Raw genomic sequence first — 19,815 nt, forward strand, 5'->3', positions numbered from 1 at the left:
TTGTATACCATCCTTTTCAGTGATAACGGTAAGCTTCTAGTCAGGAGCTCACGATGTCTGCCGCATGTGATCCAACCCATTTTTATTCTCCTGTGAATTTCCTTCTCATCGTCAGGGTTCCCTGTGATTAGTTGACCAAAGCAAACGTACTCCTTCACAGACTCTAGAGGCTAACTTGCGATCTTGAACTCTTGTTCCCTTGCCCGGTTATTTATCGTTATTTTTGTCTTCTGCTTATTAATCTTCGACCCCACTCTTACACTCTCTCTGTTAAGATCCTCGATCATTTGTTGTAACTCGTCCGCAGTGTTGCTGAATAGAACAATGTCATTGGCAAACCAAAGGTTGCTGAGGTATTCGCCGTCGATTCTTACTCCTAAACCTTCCCAGTTTAATAGCTTGAATATTTCTTCCAAGCATGCTGTGAATAGCATAGGAGAGATTGTGTCACTTTGTCTGACCCCTTTCTTTATAGGTATCTTCCTACTTTTGTTGTGTAGAATTAAGGTGGCTGTGAAATCTCTGTAGATATTTTCTAGGGTATTTATGTAAGCAGTCAGTACTCCTTGATTACGCAATGCCTCTATGACTGCCGGTATCTCTACTGAATCAAATGCTTTCTCCTAATCTCTGAAAGCCATATAGAGAGGCTTATTGTGCTTTGCGGATTTCTCGATAACCTGATTAATGACATGCATGTGATCCATTGTAGAGTATCCCTTCCTGAAGCCAGCCTGTTCCCTTGGTTGACTAAAGTCCAGTGTTGCCCTTATTCTATTGGAGATTATTTTGGTAAATATATTGTATAATGCTGGGAGTAAGCTAATGGGCCTATAATTTTTCAGTTCTTTAACGTCTCCCTTTTTGTGGATTAGTATAATGTTTGCTTTCTTCGAGTTTTCTGGGAACCTTGCAGTTGATAGACACTTTCTATGGAGAGCCACCAGTTTTTCTAGCATTATGTCTCCTCCATCTTTGATTAAATCGACTGTTATTCCATCTTCTCCTGCCGCTCTTCCTCGTTTTATGTCTTGTGACCTCATCGCTAGTTATAGGAGGAGTTTCTGTATCCTTTTCTTTACTGTTTCTAATGGAGGTATCCTGACTCCTCTGGGTATTGTACAGGTCAGCATAGAATTCCTCCGCTTCTTTTACTATATCTTTGAAATTGCTGATGATATTACCCTGCTTATCTTTCAGTGCATACATCTTGGTTTGTTCTATGCCAAGTTTCCTTCTTACAGATTTCAGGCTGTGTCCATTTTTTATGGCTTCTTCAGTCTTTCTCACATTTTAATTTTGAATATCACTCATTTTCGCTATGTTAATCAGTTTTGACAGTTCCGCAAATTCTATTTTATCTCTTGAGTTGGACACTTTCATTCTTTATTGTTTCTTTATTAGGTCCTTTGTTACTTGGGAGAGCTTGCCTACTGGTTGCCTTGGTGCCTTGCCTCCCACTTCATTTGCTGCCTCTGAAGCCAGCCTCGATATCGTTTCATTCATTACCTCTATGTCATCATCGTCATCTCGCTGTTCTAAGGCTGCACATTTGTTTGCAATTACCAGCTTCAATTTGTCTGCTTGTACCCTTACAGCCTCTAAGTTGATCTGTTTTTTCTTGACCAATTTTACTCTTTCTTTGTTCAAATTGAGGTGAATCCTAGCCCTCACTAACCTATGATCACTGCACTTTACCCTACCTATCACTTCTACATCCTGCACTCTGCTGGGATCGGCAGAAAGTATGAAATCAATTTCATTTCTTGTTTCACCATTAGGGCTTTTTCAGGTCCACTTTCTGTTGCTACGTTTCCTGAAGAAGGTGTTCATTATTCTCAGCTTATTGCTTTCTGCAAATTCAACCAGCATCTCTCCTCTAGCGTTTCTAGAATCGACTCCGTAGTTGCCAATTGCCTGTTCACCCACCTGCTTTTTCCCCACCTTTGCATTGAAGTCATTCATTACTACTGTGTAAGGAATTTATTTCCAAGCCTTGTTTATGTACAGTCAAATCTCAATATAATGAATCACACGGGACATCCAAAAATTGTTCCTTATTCTGAAAGGGCGTTATAGTGAAAGCCCTGTAATTAGCGATTCCGTCCATCAACCCATCAGTTCATAAGCTGTCACTGTTTGAGCTATCCAAGAAAATGACGCTGTTGGCTCTCGGCCTGCGCTGTTGCTATTTTCCACAGATTTCGCCACCATGCACCACCGAAGCACCGTATAATAAGAGTGATGCATTCAAAGCTGAAACTCAGAAAACTACTGACAAAAAGGAAGCTCCATGTCACCTCCAGAGTGCAATGTTTCTTGTTGTTTGTTTGTTTTTCACATTCTTGCCGTGGACACCGCAACTGTCTCACTTAAGATGGACACCTGAACTATTCTGAAGTACAAGCGCCCGTGAACTCCACCGTTCGAAAAGTGTGGCCGTGTGGTATCCCAGTGAGTGCGGAGGTTACATTTTGCCACACGTAGCTAGTACGGCCGCAGAAATAAATGCAAAAGAAAGAGGCATGTGCAGAAAGAAGGACGAAAGAAGGAAGAGACGTGGCTCCCGTGCTAGGTGACACTTGCTTTGGCGGAACATGTGCTTGGAAAACCCGATGCGTCGTTGCCTCCGCAATAGATTAAAAAAAGTTATCTCTCGCACTTTTTTTACTGAGTGCTGTCTCAGGTTTTCCTTACCCATGCGCGCTGGCATCCAATTTCTGCACCTTCTCCTCTGCTAATCTACTGTTTCGGCTGCCGTGAAGGATACACGGAAATCTAAGAATTCCCAGATTTGGGAATATTAGTTCATCGTACTGAGTCATTGTTAACATAATACAGAAACTGAGTAATGATCCTTATTCTGAAAAATTCAGTATTCTGAAATTCGTAGTTCTGAAATATTTTTACATTGAAACCATAAGAAGTCAGCAGGGGATTTTTGAAAAGTATGTGTATCTGGTGGTTGTAGTAACGAGGTTTCACTGTATAATTTTTGTCTCTCTTGCTTGCATGCTTATCTTACAGGCAAGACAGAGTCGTGGGCTCCAATGCCTATTCTCCTGGTGCTGTCAACTTGCGGAGGCCTCTCCCCATTCCACATGAAGAACTTGGCTACGGGAGCACCCTCTCTTGTGCGGCCCCCCGAGCCTCTACTTCCAAATGGCCAGCGCAGGCCCATGGGTTAGTGTCTATGTACTTCATATTCACCTGTCTAGGGGCACCAAAAATAGAAAAGGAGTTCTGACACATATTTTCAAATTTCCAAAAACTTTGCCACATGCTTCTGTGCAAGATGAGACTTGCTAAGCGTGATGGTTGAAACGTAAGATTGTTATATTTAATATACAGCAGAACCCCAGTGATACGTTTTCAAGCGACTGCTCCGAATGGCTGCCAGTACAGTTATTAATTGAACGCCACTTTAACAGACGTCATTCTAACTGGCCTTTGCACGAACTTGACGTGTGCCTTCCTATTTGCAAACCGACAGCAAGCAGCAAATGATGCTAAACCCAAAAGTGAAAAGGCAACCGTACTTTACTGTCGGTGCCAACCGTGGCTGACTTGTGCTGTGCCGATGACCGTGCTGAGTGGCGCTGAGTCATGTGATGCACAGTCACCGCTTTTTATCTGTTGCACAGATTAGCCAGATGATAACGAGCTGATTATAACCCACAGAAGCCACCTGCCATAAAGATAGAGAAACCTCTCTGCTTTCTGGAAGAAAACTGGAAAGCAGAGCTTTCTAAGCTATAGAAGATTTCTATTAAGCACAGTATGGCCTGCTATTAAACAGAAAACCACATTGGTGTTCAGGATGACATAACTTCTCTATTTCCTTAGCTTCGGGGGGAAAAAAGCACTAGAGGCTATTCAACAGACATTCTATTAATCAAAAATATTTTCCAGACCTGCATATAAGAACTGGGTTGTTATCACTGCTGTCATACTAATTTAGTGTTCCCTTTAACCCGTAACTGCCATTATGAATTTCGAAAAAGTTATTAGAGGTGCATAATTTTACTTAGACCTACATATTTCGTGCCAGTCTTTTCTAAAAAATACCAGGAATGCCTATTGCATTTTTACTCGTCTTGTTGACAAAAAAAGCAAAATTCATTATGTATTATTTTCATGCCAAAACTACAACCTTCACATATACACATGTGCCAAAATTGCAGAAAGTTCACAATGAGTTAACTCGTCATGGGGACCAGAGGACACTCGTTGTGATGACAAGTTACCTCATCATTGGCAATAACCGGTTAATAAGAGTAGACCATGCCATACATCTCGATTCCTAGTTTCCTAAGTTACTGATAGCTAGCAACACTTTTGTTATGTAGTGTGAGTAGATTCCTGAGCATGTGCAGCACCATGTTTTCTTGCAGAAAATGTGTAAGCATAAAACTGTGTTGAATTTTCCGGTAAAGTCGAACCGACTTATAACAATATTCATGTGCCACGAAAATTCCATTATTATAACCAGTGATTGTTATAACCGGGTTGCATGAAAAAATCAAAATAGGGGGATGGCAGAGCTGTTGTGAGAAAACTATAATGGCGAGGGGGCCAGTGTCCCTTCCCACCACCTTCCTCCATCCTGCTGCTGATTGTGTTCACTCATTTAACTGCTTCCTGGGCGCTCTGATCGCGTGTAACAGGCCGCGGCTGTAGGCGTTTAAAGAATGGCACTGCTATAACTGCAAAAGAAGGGTCACGGGTGGCAAGCGATATGCAAGCTCTGCTGAGGCATTGCTTTGGTGGCCCCAAAAGGGGCCTTTTAAAATGTCATGAAGGTTGCTGCGACAGCCTATAAGCTTGAGAATTCCACAAGAAATGCTCGCCGTGCACTTCTCGCTGGCTTGCATGAGAAAATCCTATGTTCGTCAGCCTTGCAGGCATTATGGGAAGCTTGCCGACATCCTTCTCCAAGGCATCCAGATGCTCCACGTAGTGCAGCGGAAGGTTCCTCGCGAAAATTAAGCATCGGAGGGACTGAATCATCTGCCAGGCCTCCTGTGAGGACAACACTGAGGCAGCCTGCCCTACTGTGTCATGGCTGGTGTCGTTGCCGTTGCTATCTGATGCAAGCACGTTCGCGACGATCGCCTCATTGGTTAGAATTACTTAGTTTCCAAATCTATAGCCGTGCGCTTTCTTTTCACCGGCAACGTCGTGCATTGCCGATGATCAGCGGGCAGATCAGCGATCTTCCATTTCGGCGGCGAGTCAAACGAGGCTGAGAAACCACATGGCCAGGAACAATTTCAACGCAACCAACAAAGAGGAACGTGAACAATTAAGCTGTTTGCAGAACTGCGCTGAATGAGGAGCCAGCGAGCAATCTGGGAGAAGCGCAGTTGTGGCGGTCTATTCGTGTTTCAGAGGGTGGCGTGGTGTAGAGCTATGGGTGCAGCCCATGCGTGTTAGGAGGGGTAGAAGGGCAATGGGAGAGAGGTGCGTGGAGGATGCTGGAAGACCAGTGCGCGGCTGCTATTGGGGCTGCGGGCCATCCTTCAGTGGCTCAAATTTCTCGTTTTCTTTTTTAAAGCGCAGCTTTCTTTGCCTTTTCCTTTGACTTTCCCACTGCTGCTGCTGATGTGGGCTGCTGTGGTGCACATGGCTTCAGGGGGGTGGTGGTTCAGAGTGTGTATATACATGACAGGCCTGAGTAAGAGAGGAAAGGGGACAGGAGAAACTCGTTTTGTCTGCTAATGTCCTTGACAGCTGTAATTTCCATGACTCCCCTCAGAAGCATTGCAGAAACTGCAGCGCTTCCCTTTCTACTAACTTGGGAGGCCAGAGGGGACGCAGACAGAACTGTAGAGAAGAGAAGAGGGAGGAGAAGAGGCAGTCCCATACAAGAGAGGGGGAAGGTGACGTGAGAAGGCAAGTAAACCCCACTACTATAGGACAGCGGTTGCAGGGAAACAGGATAAGCTTAAGTTCAAGGTATGGTACTTGCTGCTATTTGTGAAAAATAAACGCCATGCAAATTTGCCAAGGGGGTAACTTACGCAGGGCGTGCAGAAGCATAGCCGCATTAATTAAAGTGCACCACAGGGTCCAGGAGACACTACGGAAATGGTCGATTGTCAAATCAACACTTCTGTACTGACCGCATTAGCTTTGTGGCTATGTCATTGCTAGATGTTGTGGATTTGTTCTCAATTGCGGCAGCTGCATTTCGATGGGGGTGAAATAGAAAACGCACGTGCACTTAGATTTGGAATGTGTTAAAGAACTTCACGGTCTCAAAATTAATCCCGAGTCTGCCACTACGGCGTGCCTCATAATCCGAGTGTGGTTTTGGTGCCTACAGCCCCATAATCCAATTCAAGTGTAATCCTTCTGCCACAATGCATTGTGCCATGTGAGGCAATGACAACGCGCAGCCCTCTCAGAGGTTATAAAATATGGCGCACAAAACGCCTCGTGCAAACACCTCTCCCTGTGTGTTCTGTGTACTATGCAGACAAACAGCAGTGGTGCACGCAAGGTAACGTTTAACATCAACTCACCACTCTTGTGTTAGCCTAAACTTTGAAGAAATTAAGCTTTAGCCATCAATATCACCGCGAATTATCGTCAATCAAAGCATCCAGCACGGAAAGCTTCGCTTACATCGATTCCCACAGTGCGTGGGATCTGCATAATTTTTTCTTTTCAAGGATTTTGCATTTCACTACCCTTCGGCACGGACACCCAGGAGCCACACTTCATCATTATAACTGATAATTTGGCATTGGGCCATTGTAGTAAGTGGATTATTTCACCATGGAAAACATACAAAAGTTGACAGTATAGCAGCTTCTCATTGTTGTAACCGATATATTGTGTGGTGTTCTCCTCCCGTACTCTTGGGACAAAGGAGCGACAACACAGTAGTGCAAACAATCACAAGGGCATTTATTGCACTTTTCATAGATCAGTGCCTGCTAGCCGAGTTGCTATCCACAAAACATGCCGATGGGCGCGCGACAAATCTAGGAAGTCCGACTCACCGCGACCAGATAGCGAGCGAATATGTTCGCCCCATGCTGGATCCCAACGCCTGGTCGTTCGTGCGTACGGTCACGCGAACGGTGTCGCGTTCCAAGGCGGCCACGCGAGGCGGTCTCGCAGAAGCATTGGTCCGCGTGTGCACGGGACATCCACGCTGTTCGCCGATCCGCCAGGAAAGGGGAAGCGCCTTGTTTCTCGGCGCCCAAGTAACCCCTCCTGTCGGCGGCGTTAGCAGCGCAACACTCGTGCCATCTCTCGTACTGCGCCTCAACCACTCCGACCGCCGCGGGCGCCAGGCCATGCAAGCCGTGCGGGAAAACAAAATATTAGGGGACGCGTGAGTGTTGCGCATCCCCACATCTCCCCAACGTTAAATCACTACATATTCCGGCGAAATATGTCGCACGCTCTAACATCAACGCGTGCTTCGCGAACAAGGTAGTACATGCAACATTGGCCGTGCCGAGGAAATGTCCACACGCTGTCCACAACATGCGAGCCGACTGTCCTTGGGGTACACCGCTGGCATCCGCCGGTAATCCGCCGTCGAGCTTTGCAGATTCGACGGCACGATTCCAGGCCAGGACTCCGGAAACGGCGACGCAGTAGTTGGAACGAGCAAGCGTCACTCGCGCCGACGCGCCCTGCTGGCGAGAGCCGCAATAGCTGTCGGTGACCGCCGGCTCTTTTGTCTGCCGCGGAGGGTTGTGAGCTGGATACAGGAGGCCGCCAAAGTCGCTGCGCCGAAACTGGCCACAGCATCACCATCGTCTGGGAAGGCTCAATCGTAGTCCGGGGCAACAGCGCAGACGATGTGCAGGTGACGGCAAACAAGGGGTGACTCCGTTCACACTGCGTACAATCCACACACTCGGCAAAAACTAACGCAGTGCAAGGGAGAGGAAGTCTGCATGCGCATCGCCCACGTGGTACGATGTTCAACTCGGCTAGCAAAAGATCGGGCGGCTACTCAGTTGCTAAGTTCACGTGAAGGAAGCTCGCTTCCTTGAGTCGAACGAGTAATATCAATTCGTGCGAGGCTAACTAGAATGAGGGAAGCGAAGTGCAACACCTCAACGCCAGGGTCCACCAGGTTGTGTCCCTCCACGTGCGACAGGCAGCTTCGTAAAGCCTTAGGCCTAAAGCGTCGCTATCCTGACAACAACCGGCATCCCAAAACAACACTAAAAATGAGCGCAAAACAGGCAGCCGCGAGAAGACGTCAGTTCTGTTAGGTGGTCCAACTCTGCTCGGTGCACGCAGCATCCGAGTTGATAACGCCCACCGTCCCAGACGGTGTCGGAGCACCCGGTGCCAGGCCGCAATACCAGTCAGCCCGTAGTGGCACCCGTGGCCCGCGGCCACCCGGCTCCCAGAGCTGCGACTTCATCCGAGTCAAAGAGATAGTAGAAGCTATTTACATAAGAAATTCGGACCACCCACGAGGCTTCCGTACTCACTCGCTTCAGGCTTGGCAATGCTCCGCGGGCGCTGAGCCTCGCTCTCCCAGGATGCAGACCACATGGCTCTCGTACCGACGAATGCCATTAAAAAAACACTTGCTAAAAGGCTTAGCATGTTGACATGTTCAAACACACTACAGCCACCGGCGCCTCGCTCAAGAAAGCACGCCGCCAACGCTAGCGATCAAAATCCACGCTAGCCCTATGCTTCGGTTCAAACAAAGGTCTCGAACGAAGCAAAACTGTTAAATCTATGGTTCGATGCCCCAAGAGCCCCACGTTGGGCAGCCAGACGTGGGGTCTCTCACCCATGCTCTTCGGACAAAGGAACGACAACACAGTAATGCAAACAATCACAAGGGCATTTATTGCACCTTTCATAGATCAATGCCTGCTAGCCGAGTTGCTATCCACAAAACATGCCGATGGGCGCGCGACAAATCTAGGAAGTCCGACTCACCGCGACCGGATAGCGAGCGAATATGTTCGCCCCATGCTGGATCCCAACGCCAGGTCGTTCACGCGTACGGTCACGCGAACGGTGTCGTGTTCCAAGGTGGCCACGCGAGGCAGTCTCGAAGAAGCGTGGGTCGGCGCGCGCGCGGGACGTCCACGCTGTTCGCCGATCCGCCGGGAAAGAGGAAGCGCCTTGTCTCTCGGCGCCCAAGTCGGCGGTGTTAGCAGCACAACACTCGCGCCATCTCTCGTACTGCGCCTCAACCACTCCGACCGCCGCGGGCGCCAGGCCACGCGAGTCGTGTGGGAAAACAACATATCAGGGGACGCGTGAGAGTCGCGCATCCCCACAATTGTTAAAACCAGTATCGTTATAAATGGGTTCGCGACTGTACAGTAGACTCACGATAATTAAAACTCTGATAATTCGTACTTTCGGTTAATCCAAACAAAAAACAAATTTTTGGTTGGTTCGCCATGTTTTCAATGTATTTTAAGGCCGCTTAATTCAAACACCGCAATTCGGTTAATTCGTACGTTTTGCTTGTCCATACCAGAAAATTATCGGCTATCGTTGCCACCACTGGTGAAAAATCTGACTTTTTATATCACCACAACAGCGGAAAATGTTAAAATAAGTGCACTATGGCCAAAAAAAATAAAAGAAAGCGAACAAGAGCCTAACAAACAAACGTTCGAAACAAAAGCCTCCCAAAGAGCACATTGTTGCTCCACTTTCCGTGGCTTGCTAGCATGCTTGCTAGCCAGTTCAAAGCAGGAAGTTCGAAATTAAAACACATAACCCTCAAAACTTGTGGAAATGACAACTGTCCACCTGCGTTTGTCAAAACGCTCAAAACTGACGTAAAACCTGACGTAAAAACAAAGAGCATGAGAAAAGGAAAAAAAAAAAAAGGTGCGAAAGTGACGCAAGTAGCATCGGCCGATTCCGAATCACGTGACCGCTCGCGCTTTTCTTTCCCTGGTCGGTCGCCCGCGTTGGTAGCATCATGTCTCCGCGAGGGAAGTACCGAACCCTTTCTGTGAAAGAAAAATTGGCAGCCATAGAAGAAGTTGAGGCTGGAGCGAAGAAGACTTCTGTGGCATTGAAGTATGGAATCACAATAAGTACGCTGACAACGATTGTGAAAGCGAAAGACAAGCTGTGAAACAACGCAGGCCATTTCAATCCCGACAGAAAAATGCTTAGGGAGGCGGCGCATCCGGAGCTTGAGAAGGCAGTTTTTCTTTGGCTGAAGCGCGCTCGGAGCTGCAGTCTACCAGTAAGTGGACCAATCCTGCGAGAGAAGGCCGAACAACTGTCTTTGCGCTTTGGAATTGAAGACTTCAAGTGTAGTGATCGATGGGTGTCGCGATTCAAGGAGCGACATGGCCTCACTTTCAAAACAGTAAGTGGAGAAGCGGCAGCGGTCGATGAGGCGGTTACTACCGACTGGCAGCAGACGAGTCTTCAGAGCCTACTGCTTGAATACTCCCCGGCTGACATTTATAATGCTGACGAAATGGGACTGTTCTTCAAGTGCCTTCCTCAGCAAACATTGTGTCGCAAGGGGGAACGTTGCACCGGCGGAAAGCTGAGCAAGGAGCGGCTCACAGTCATGGTTTATGCCAATATGGATGGTAGTCACAAGCCCGAACTTTTCGTTGTTGGCAAATCGAAGCAGCCGAGATGCTTTAAAGGCGTCCGAACTCTTCCCGTTTCTTATGCAGCAAATACACGTGCATGGATGACGCAGTCTTTGTTTGAGGATTGGCTGCGGAAACTTGACGTGCGGTTTAAGCGCGATAAAAGAAAAGTGCTGATGATAGTGGATAATTGTCCCGCTCACGGTGACGTGGAGGGGCTGGAGGCAATTCGTCTTGAATTCCTCCCTCCAAACACAACAGCTGTCCTCCAGCCTCTGGATCAGGGGGTAATCAAATGTCTGAAGATAAACTACAGAAAGCTACTCCTTAAGAGGATGCTAATATGCATGGATAATTCCATGTCGTACAGCGTATCACTGCTGTCTGTGGGAATGCTAGCTGACGCATGGAGTGCAGTAACATCGGCAACGATACGGAACTGCTTCCAGCATGCCTTCCGCATACCAGGCCACACCAGTGATACCTTGCCTGACTGCGCTCGAAATGAAGGTGAAGACTGCCTCCAAATGGAGAGCGATGAAGCAAGGCTAGGGCTTTCTGCACTCCAAGCACACAACATAGCTGCTGACCTCAGTGAATTTGCGGCTGCCGATGATAACCTCTGTGTGTTCAGGGAAGACACCCTGGACGACTTGGTGGCTGAGGTGCTGCCAGCACAGTACAGCAGCGAAAGTGAAGAGGAATCAGAAGAGCAATCCTCTGTGACAGCAGCACAGGCCTTCCACTACCTTGCCGAGGTCCGCAAATTTCTGACTGTAGAAGAAAATTCTCAAGAACAACTGGCTGCTCTTAATGGCTGCTCAAAGTTCTCTATTCCATTAGAGAACTTTGTTCTTAATGCACATGTAAAGAAAAAACAATCAACAATTCATAATTTCTTCAAACGGTCTAGTCAGCTATAGATTTCCATTAAACTTGTTCTGGATCCTTCACCTCTGCTCTGTTTTTACTGTGTAATTAAAGAGTGAAATGTTTAAAATATGATTTAAGTGGATAATTAATTGTAATGTGCGCTGTAATCTTGCTCAGAGTCATATATGCGAGAACTTCTGATAATTCAAACTTCCTGATAATTCAAACAAAATCCTGGGGTCCCTTCGAGTTTGAATTAACGAGAGTCTACTGTATTTGATATTCGACTTTTCTTTATTTGATTTAATATTCGATTCAAAATCTACTACAGTCGATGCCGAATATATCGAATGCAAAGAGGAGCACTAAATGGTTCGATATATCAATAATTCGAAATATAAAATATGCCTATCTGAAGCTTCTCCAAGATCTCCGCAAGTCTTGGATAGCTTCCTGAGATAGTGAAAAGTGGAAACTTGCTGATTTGCTGCTTCGAAACCATATTGAACGCACAAGTGTTGACTTATTTTTGCTCATGAGTGTCGCTCGCGCTGCAGAATGGTTGTTGCAAAGCTAACCCCAAAATCCTGCATCACCCAGATGCCTGACAGCGGTGCTCCTTGCGCTTGGCAAACGCTTGTTGCTTATTTCTTAGGGGTGTGCAATTACTGAGTAGTACATTTTGAATCGAATATCGAATATAAGAAAATTTAGCACAAGCTTCTTTGCTTCCAGACTTTGTGCAAAAACGGTGCTGCAAATGCTCAGGATGCTAATCACATTACATAACTAGAATCATGCTACCTATGAGCTAATTAAGTAGTGTACCTGTGAATCGAGATGTATAGTATGCTCTACTCTTATTAATGGGAACACCAAATTAGTATGCCAGCGGTGATAACAACTTGGCTTGTATACGAAGGTCTCTAAAATATTTTGCATCTATACAATGTTTGTCAAGTAGAATTAAGTGCTTTTTTCCCTCTGAAGCTGAAGAAAGAGTAAAGTTGTCCTAAATACCAATGGGGTTTTAAGTTAGTTAAATAGTGTGCCATACTTGAGATTGCTTCATGGCAGTCCTCAACTGCTTAGAAAGTATTGCTTTCCTGTGCTATTCCAGAAAACAGGTGGGTTTTTCCATCTTTATGGCAGGTGGTTTCTGCGGGTTATCGTCAGTTCATTAAAGTCAGTCTGCTCAACAGACAAAAGCGGAGAATACGTATCATGTCTCTTGGTACCGGTCATCATGGTCATCGGCGCCTCATGTGTCGACCGTGGTTGGCACCGACTGGAAAGAGTTTTCAAATCGGAAGGTCCACGGCAAGTTTGTGCAACGTCCCTTCCCCCGTATATGCATCTGCAGCTGGGGGGCATATTTAGAATTGCTAGTCGGTACAGTGGGGCGTGGCACTTGCGGAGATGACGGACGTTTGCACGCGTGCACGAGTAAGAGCGGGTGCAAGAGAGGACATGTGGGGACTTTTGCTCCTTGAATATACGACTCTGCCTAGGCACTACAGAGGAGTTTCTTAGCGTGCGTTGTATGCGTTTGTCCCTAGGCGTTCCGGCAGAAGTCGCGGGGTGCGGTAGTGCTGAATTAGCATCGCAGGTTGGCAGCTGGACGTAGGTATATTTATTCAATTGTGTTTTTTACTAATTAAAACAATGTGTCATTATTTCGCATTATTGGCGGTGCCTCCAGGACAGCAAAGCGGCAACGGGGACATCAAAGCTAGAGCCTGGACTGGTTCATGGGTTGGGGCTTGCCGAGGCCTGCGCGTGCCAGGGGAGTATAAAATCGGCTGTCCGCTGTTGCAGACAGCCAATTTTTTATGCGAACACCGCTTCGGCCTCCGCGGCCTAAACCCACAGGCTGGCCCTGCTTCCAGCTTTGATCCCCCCGCGACCGGTTGGGTGCCCTGGAGATCCTGCGCCGCCTGCTTTAATATAACCTCAGGTGCTCTCCTGAGGCCTTTGTTTGCTGGTTACATGTGCCCTCCTGGAGCAGTGCTTGTAAAAAATGCAATCTATCGTCGCGACTAAAAAATAGAGCCACGACTTATGCAACACCAGTCAGAACCTTGCCCCTTCAGACAAAGCAATCACCAAATGGGGCTTCTGTGCCCACTGCTCACTGCACGGGCAGCCAGCGGCGGAGTGTAAACAAACTGTACCACACTCCACTATGCCGGCATGCCTAGGGGACAAACGCATACAACACACGTTCAGGAACCTCCTCTGTTGTGCCTAGGCAGACTCGCATCTTCAAGGAGCAAAGGCCTCCAGATTTTCTCTCTCGCACCCGCTCTGCCTGCGCAGAAACGTTGAGCGCCGTGAGAAGCGCCACACCCTGCTGTACCTTTTTTAAAATTTATTTTATTTCGAATACTGTTTGCCCTTTTCGGGCTGGTACAGGGTGGGAGGATTGACACATTTTGTCAACACATCAAGCAATGAAACAAAATAAATAGATCATGAGAGGTACATTTCCAGCTTCCGTTCAAATGATTTTACAGTCATTGTGTCATCAAAAATCTGTACATCAAGGCCATTCCAGTCTTCAATTGTCTTAGCAAGGGGAGAATATTTAAAAACATCAATTCTGGCATTGTAAGGCATAAAAACATAAGGGTGATTCACACGGGGAGAGACTCTGCCAGGACGTAACAAATAGCGCGACTGATCTAAGTTAAATTTATTAGTAGAGAGCTGGTACAAAAACTTCAGTTGTGCGATTTTTCTGCGTGTTGCCAGTGTCAATAAATTTGCCCTAGCGAGAAAAGCGGTTACGGACTGTGTTTTGCGATATGCTGAATATATAAACCGTGCTGCAAGTCTCTGAATGCGTTCAAGTTGGTTAATCTGATATTGCTGGTGAGGATCCCATATAACACTAGCATATTCCAAAGAAGGGTGTACAACAGCTGTATAGGCTTTAAGTTTAACTGCAGGCGTTGCATGCACCAATTTTCTCTTCAAAAATCCAAGTTTTCCCTGAGCAGATCCACATATGCTGTTCACATAATTCTTCCAATTGAGGTTATTTGAGATGGTGACACCAAGATACTTCAGTTTTGTCGTGCGGGCCATTTGTTTGTTGCCTACAAAGTAATTAAAACACAGTGGTATTTTCTTGTTCGAGACAGTCATACACGCGGTCTTTTCAAAATTAATTTCCATATTCCATTTGGAGCACCAATTGTGGATTCCTTCCAAGGATTTATTCAGTAATTTTTGATCATCTATTGATTTCACGGGGCAGTACAATACAGTCGCCGACCATTTATTCGGACCTCACGGGGACTGCAGAAATGTCAGAATGAACAGGTGTCCGAAAAAGCAGATTAAGAAAAAAAATCCTTTATTTCCACGCACTTATTCGGGCTCGGCATTAGGTATGAAGAAATCGTGAATGCGCCGATGCACGCTGTTCCGTTTACGCGCAGTCAGATAAGCCTGAACCTCGGAGAGGGTCGTACGGTCACTATAGGCGGCTGAAAGCACAGGCACTGCTTGTACACGCTCCGCATGCGACTGCAGTGTAGCACATGGTGCGTCATCTTCTGACTCGGAGTCATCGTCCGGCGGTGCAGCAGAAACCTGACGAATGATCTCGCCGTCGTTGAGTTCTGCGCATGTCAATACAGCAGTATCAGCACCTGTGAAACTGTCAAATGAGACGGTGTCCGGAATCTCAATGCAACCACTGCGCAGGTCTCGGCAGAACATTTTCGGCGTCAGTAGGGAGCACATCGGAAGGCGACAAATTCTAGCCCTCCCGGCACCCGCTTGCCGGCATTCCCCAGTGCAGTATGCGCGGGCAATGTCGGCGCCATTAGACACTTGACGCAATGTTTCCGTATGCTGCATTGCATCACCGCAACGTCGACACAGCACACAAAGCAAGCATCACCACGCCGTCACGCCGACATCAGTCGCACATACGAAAAACCTGGCCTACTCGCAGCCTCGTGCACGAAGAAACAAACAAATCAGCTGCTGGATTGTCTTGACATGGCATACTAAGCTGAGACCGGAACTGCTATAGCTACAAACCGGGCAGAAACGATGATGATGAGCAGGGATTTGCAGTAGCGTCACTTCGTGGGGCAGCAAGGAGGCTCCGTTCAAAACAAAAATGGCGTTCAGCAACTCGAACCATGCAACGGTCAGAGTCGGTGCATGGTGTTCTCGATCGAGTTGGCTCAAGGAGTGTCCGAAAAATCAAACGAGAGGTTGCAAGGCGTCCGAGCTTTTGGAAGTTATACATTATGGTCTATGGGAAGAATAGCGGTGCCGCGAAGCAGACCTGAATAATCGAGCATGTCCGAATTTTTGGGGTCCGGAAAATCAGTTGGCGACTGTATACAATCGTCCGCAAATAAACGAACCTCAACACTAGTATCTATATGCTCGGATATATCATTAATGTAAATCAAGAATAATATCGGCCCCAACACAGACCCTTGCGGTACACCAGAAGAAAGAAGTAAACTTTGGGAGTGTTGGCCATTAATTTCAACTAATTGCAGCCTATTTGTCAAGTATGCCTGAATCCAATTAATAATTTGTTCGTTGACCCCAAAGTCATAAAGCTTGCTGATAGCTTGTTGTGACAGACCTTATCGAATGCCTTTGACATGTCAATTGAAATTACGTCAACTTGCGCTTTCGAGTCGACTGCCCCAGCAAAGCTGTGGATAGTTTCACACAGCTGGGTCACAGTTTATAGACTTCTTCAAAAGCCATGCTGCTTACTGTAGAAAAGATTATTATTTTCTATGTACTGAACTAACTCCTTAGCAATTATGTCTTCCAGGACCTTGCATATTGTGCACGTAATAGAAATCGGGTGATAATTCCCAATGGCAAGCTTGCTTCCAGATTTGAAAATTGGTTTTACTTTTGCCATCAGCCAGTCAGTAGGTATAATACCACTATAAAGCGATAACGAAAAAAAACTTTTCGAGAAAGCATGCCACCCACTCAGAATAACATTTAAGAAAAGTGTTTGGAATCTATCCGGGCCCGGTGTCTTTTTGTTGCCTAGTCTTGGCAAGACGGCAATTATACCTTCTTTGGTGATAACAATATAGTTGTTGGAAAGATTCATGTCAAAGGTGACCGCGAGGTCACCTTTGTCTCGAACTCTCTCTGCTGCAGCCTTCTCCTCACCCGTTTTGGGGCTGCTGGTGCATGCCATAATTCATCATATATTCTTATACATGGCTGCTATTGGGCAATAGCTGACACTAATAGAAAAGCGTGAGCAGATGATAGCGTGCCCATGTAGGAATAAAGTTTGGCCATACTGCTTATCGGTGTCGTAGCTGTCGGGTCTCACCAATTCTGTTTAGTCTGGAACACTCAACTAGCCTTGACCTATGCGAAACTTAACCCCATACCACACGTACGCTATGCCTGCCGCACCTCATGGTGAATGGCAGTTAGCATCTGCAAGAGACACGTGCCATTGTGTGCACACTCCCAGCCACTCCGCTCTAGACGTGCTTCGTGCTGAGCGCTGCAAAGTTGGGTACAATCTGGATTTGCCTGCTATCTGTGCAGGAGAAGACTCGTCTCCACAACATAGCATGGCCATCCTGGAGCATGCGAGCATGCACTGCGGCCCTGCTGTGCACTTACAGTTGTACGTAGCTGTGTAGCTACGCTTGCTGTTTAGAGTAAATACAGTCGAACCCACTAATGTCGATAGTTAATTGCCAAGAAAATCCCATGGTTATAATGAATAATTGTTATAACTGGGTTGCAAAAAAAATCTGCATGGACGAACATCAAAACATTTTACCATAAATCCTCGTTAACAGATGTTTCAAGATATCACATTTCTAGAAGTCAAAACTTTTTCCCGCTGTGGTGTCAACCCACATGTTTTTCACCTCTTATATCGAAAAGCTTTTGCGCCGGACTCCGAATATCTTGAAATCTTGACTTGGAAAATACCAAGGAAAAGACAAAAGGGCGATGAGGATGGGATCCTCGTGACACTGGCAACGAGGATGGCGACGAGTAACCACGGAGCGTCCCACGCCGCCGCGAGCGGTGAAACACCGCCCCCCGTTGCTGTCGTCATGCCGCTCTGTGGAAGGCTCGTGCCGTTCGAGGGAGATGGGTCCGCCTGGCAAATTTACGAGGAGCAAGTCCACGTGTTCTTCCGGGCAAACGACACACCCGAGGGCAAACCGCGGGACATTTTCCTGGCCAGCTGCGGGACCCGCGTCTTCAGCCTCCTGCTCGACCTTCTCAAGCCAGCCACACCGCACGTTAAGACGCTGGGTGAGCTGCTCGCCATACTGCGCTCGCATTTCAACTCGGCACTGTCCACACTAATGGAGCGTTTCCACTTCAACAACTGGAGTCGCCGCCGGGAAGGAGAGACCCTCGGGCAATTCGTTGCTGTGCTACAAGGGTTAGCGAGTGCCTGCGCCTTCAGGGACCAACTGGACTCGCTGCTCCGGGACCGTTTCGTCTGCGGAATCAACAACCCCACCATGCAGACGCGACTCCTGGAGCTTCCCGACCCCTCGCTGGACGACGCCGTGAAGGCAGCGCTGGCAATGGAAGCTGCCGCCAAGGACGCGGGCGAGATTTCCCGTGCGACTGGCTCACCGTCAGCGGAAGCGGTGGTCAACGCTTTGACGACAAATTGCAGTACCTGCGGTCGCTGTGGTGGTGCCCACTCCCCCTCACAGTGCCAGTTCTCTCAAGCACAATGCTTTACGTGCGGGAAAACTGGGCACCTGGCACGTGTATGCCGAAGGGGGAGGATGAACAGCAAACAGCATCAGCAGCCTGATTCAAGCCCAGGTAACACACAAGCCCGCGGTCAGGGTAGCCATTGCAAGGGTATGCGGCGGAGGCGTGCGGCAGCAAGCTCAAGTTTTTCTGCGGCCAGGCTCCACGTCGTGGCTGAGGACCCGCCGATTTTTGACATGTGGCACACAGGCTTTGTACCGTCGTCTGTGCCGCCGTACATGCTTACCGTCGAAATCTGCGGGCACCGTTGCCATGGAGCTGGGCACGGGGGCCAGCGTGTCACTAATGGCTGGGAAACTTTTCAGGTGTACTTTCCCCGGCGTGTCCGTCGAGGTTTCGGGCGTGATGCTGCGCAGCTACTCCGGGCAACTCTCCCAGGTTCAGGGTCAGGCACAGGCCGGCGTTCGTTTTGGCGACAGGGAGGCAACCCTTCCCCTTTACTTAACGAAGGGGTCGTCGCCGACGCGGCTGGGCCGAAACTGGATTCATGCACTGGGCGTTCGTCTGCCAGAGTATCCGGAAGCCAGCCTGCATGGGGTGCAGAGCTGCCAAATCTGCCAGGAGCGTCAGCGAGCCTCGCGTCATGTGGAAAGCACCCCCTGGCCGTTCCTACAGAGACCCTGGTCCTGCCTGATTTTGGGGGACCCTTCAAGGGCCATTACTTCCTGGTGGTGGTGGCCGCCTTTTCAAAGTGGGTGGAGGTTCTGCCTGTCACCACTCCATCGGTAGGCTTGACCATTGCAGCGCTAAGACAGGTCTTCGCCGCCCAAGGGTTGCCGGATGTCATCGTGTCCGACAATGGTCCTGCTTTCGCCAGCGCAGAGTACCTGGCCTGGCTGTCGAAAAACGGAATCCGCCGGATGATGGTTCCGCTGTACCACCCTGCTTCAAATAGTGCAGCCGAGCGGGTGGTGCAAACCATCAAAGACAAGCTCAAGAAGAGCCAGACTGGGGATTTCCGCACGCAGATTGCCCGGATACTATTTCATTACCGGACCACGCCCCACGATGTCACTGGCCGTGCCCCCTGTGAGCTCCTGCTGGGTCGGATGGTCAAGACACCCTTGGACGACTTGCATCCGGACCTGCGATCCACAGTGCTTTTAAAGCAGCTGAAGCAGAAGCTGGCTTCTGACCAAGGGTGCCGTCCCGGGCCTATGCCAGAGCCGGGAGCTCCAGTTTTCGCCAGGAACGTCCGTCCTGGCCCACCCTGGTCTGCCGGACAGGTGGTGTCTCCTGCCAGCGCCTCATCGCTGGTCGTGCGCATGCCAGACGGGGCCATGTGGCACAGACACGCCGACCATGTCAAGCCTCGCCTCGGCACCTGGCCAGCACCATCGACTGCCACTTCTGAGTTCCAGCCCGCAGGAGGACTAGCGGCCGCACCAGTCGCTTCCAGCGGGGCACCACCCACCTCGGAGGCGGCAACAGTTTCCAGTGGTGCGGCACCCGTTGGACCGGTGTCGAGCCCAGCATCACTCACGAGGCCGACCACTACGGACCCTCCGGATGGAGCGAGGCTTGCTTAGGCAGCACCCGGCGTTGCCACACCCGACCCATCAACACCGGTGCCCAGGCGGAGTAGTCG

The 19,815-nt window shown here is 48.4% G+C and overlaps 1 protein-coding gene across 10 annotated transcripts in view; it reads left to right on the forward strand.

Moving 5' to 3' along the window:
• Nup214 (nuclear pore complex protein Nup214) overlaps positions 1-19,815 on the forward strand; it is a 357,324-nt gene that overhangs the window by 40,232 nt on the left and 297,277 nt on the right. For all 10 annotated transcript variants that reach the window (XM_065430714.1, XM_065430718.1, XM_065430719.1 and 7 more), the window contains exon 11: positions 3,028-3,183. In XM_065430714.1, coding sequence (XP_065286786.1) covers positions 3,028-3,183 — 156 coding nt within the window. The remainder of the gene's footprint in view (positions 1-3,027; positions 3,184-19,815) is intronic.

Source organism: Dermacentor albipictus, chromosome 1 (assembly GCF_038994185.2).
Source record: "Dermacentor albipictus isolate Rhodes 1998 colony chromosome 1, USDA_Dalb.pri_finalv2, whole genome shotgun sequence".
NCBI lineage: Eukaryota > Metazoa > Arthropoda > Arachnida > Ixodida > Ixodidae > Dermacentor > Dermacentor albipictus.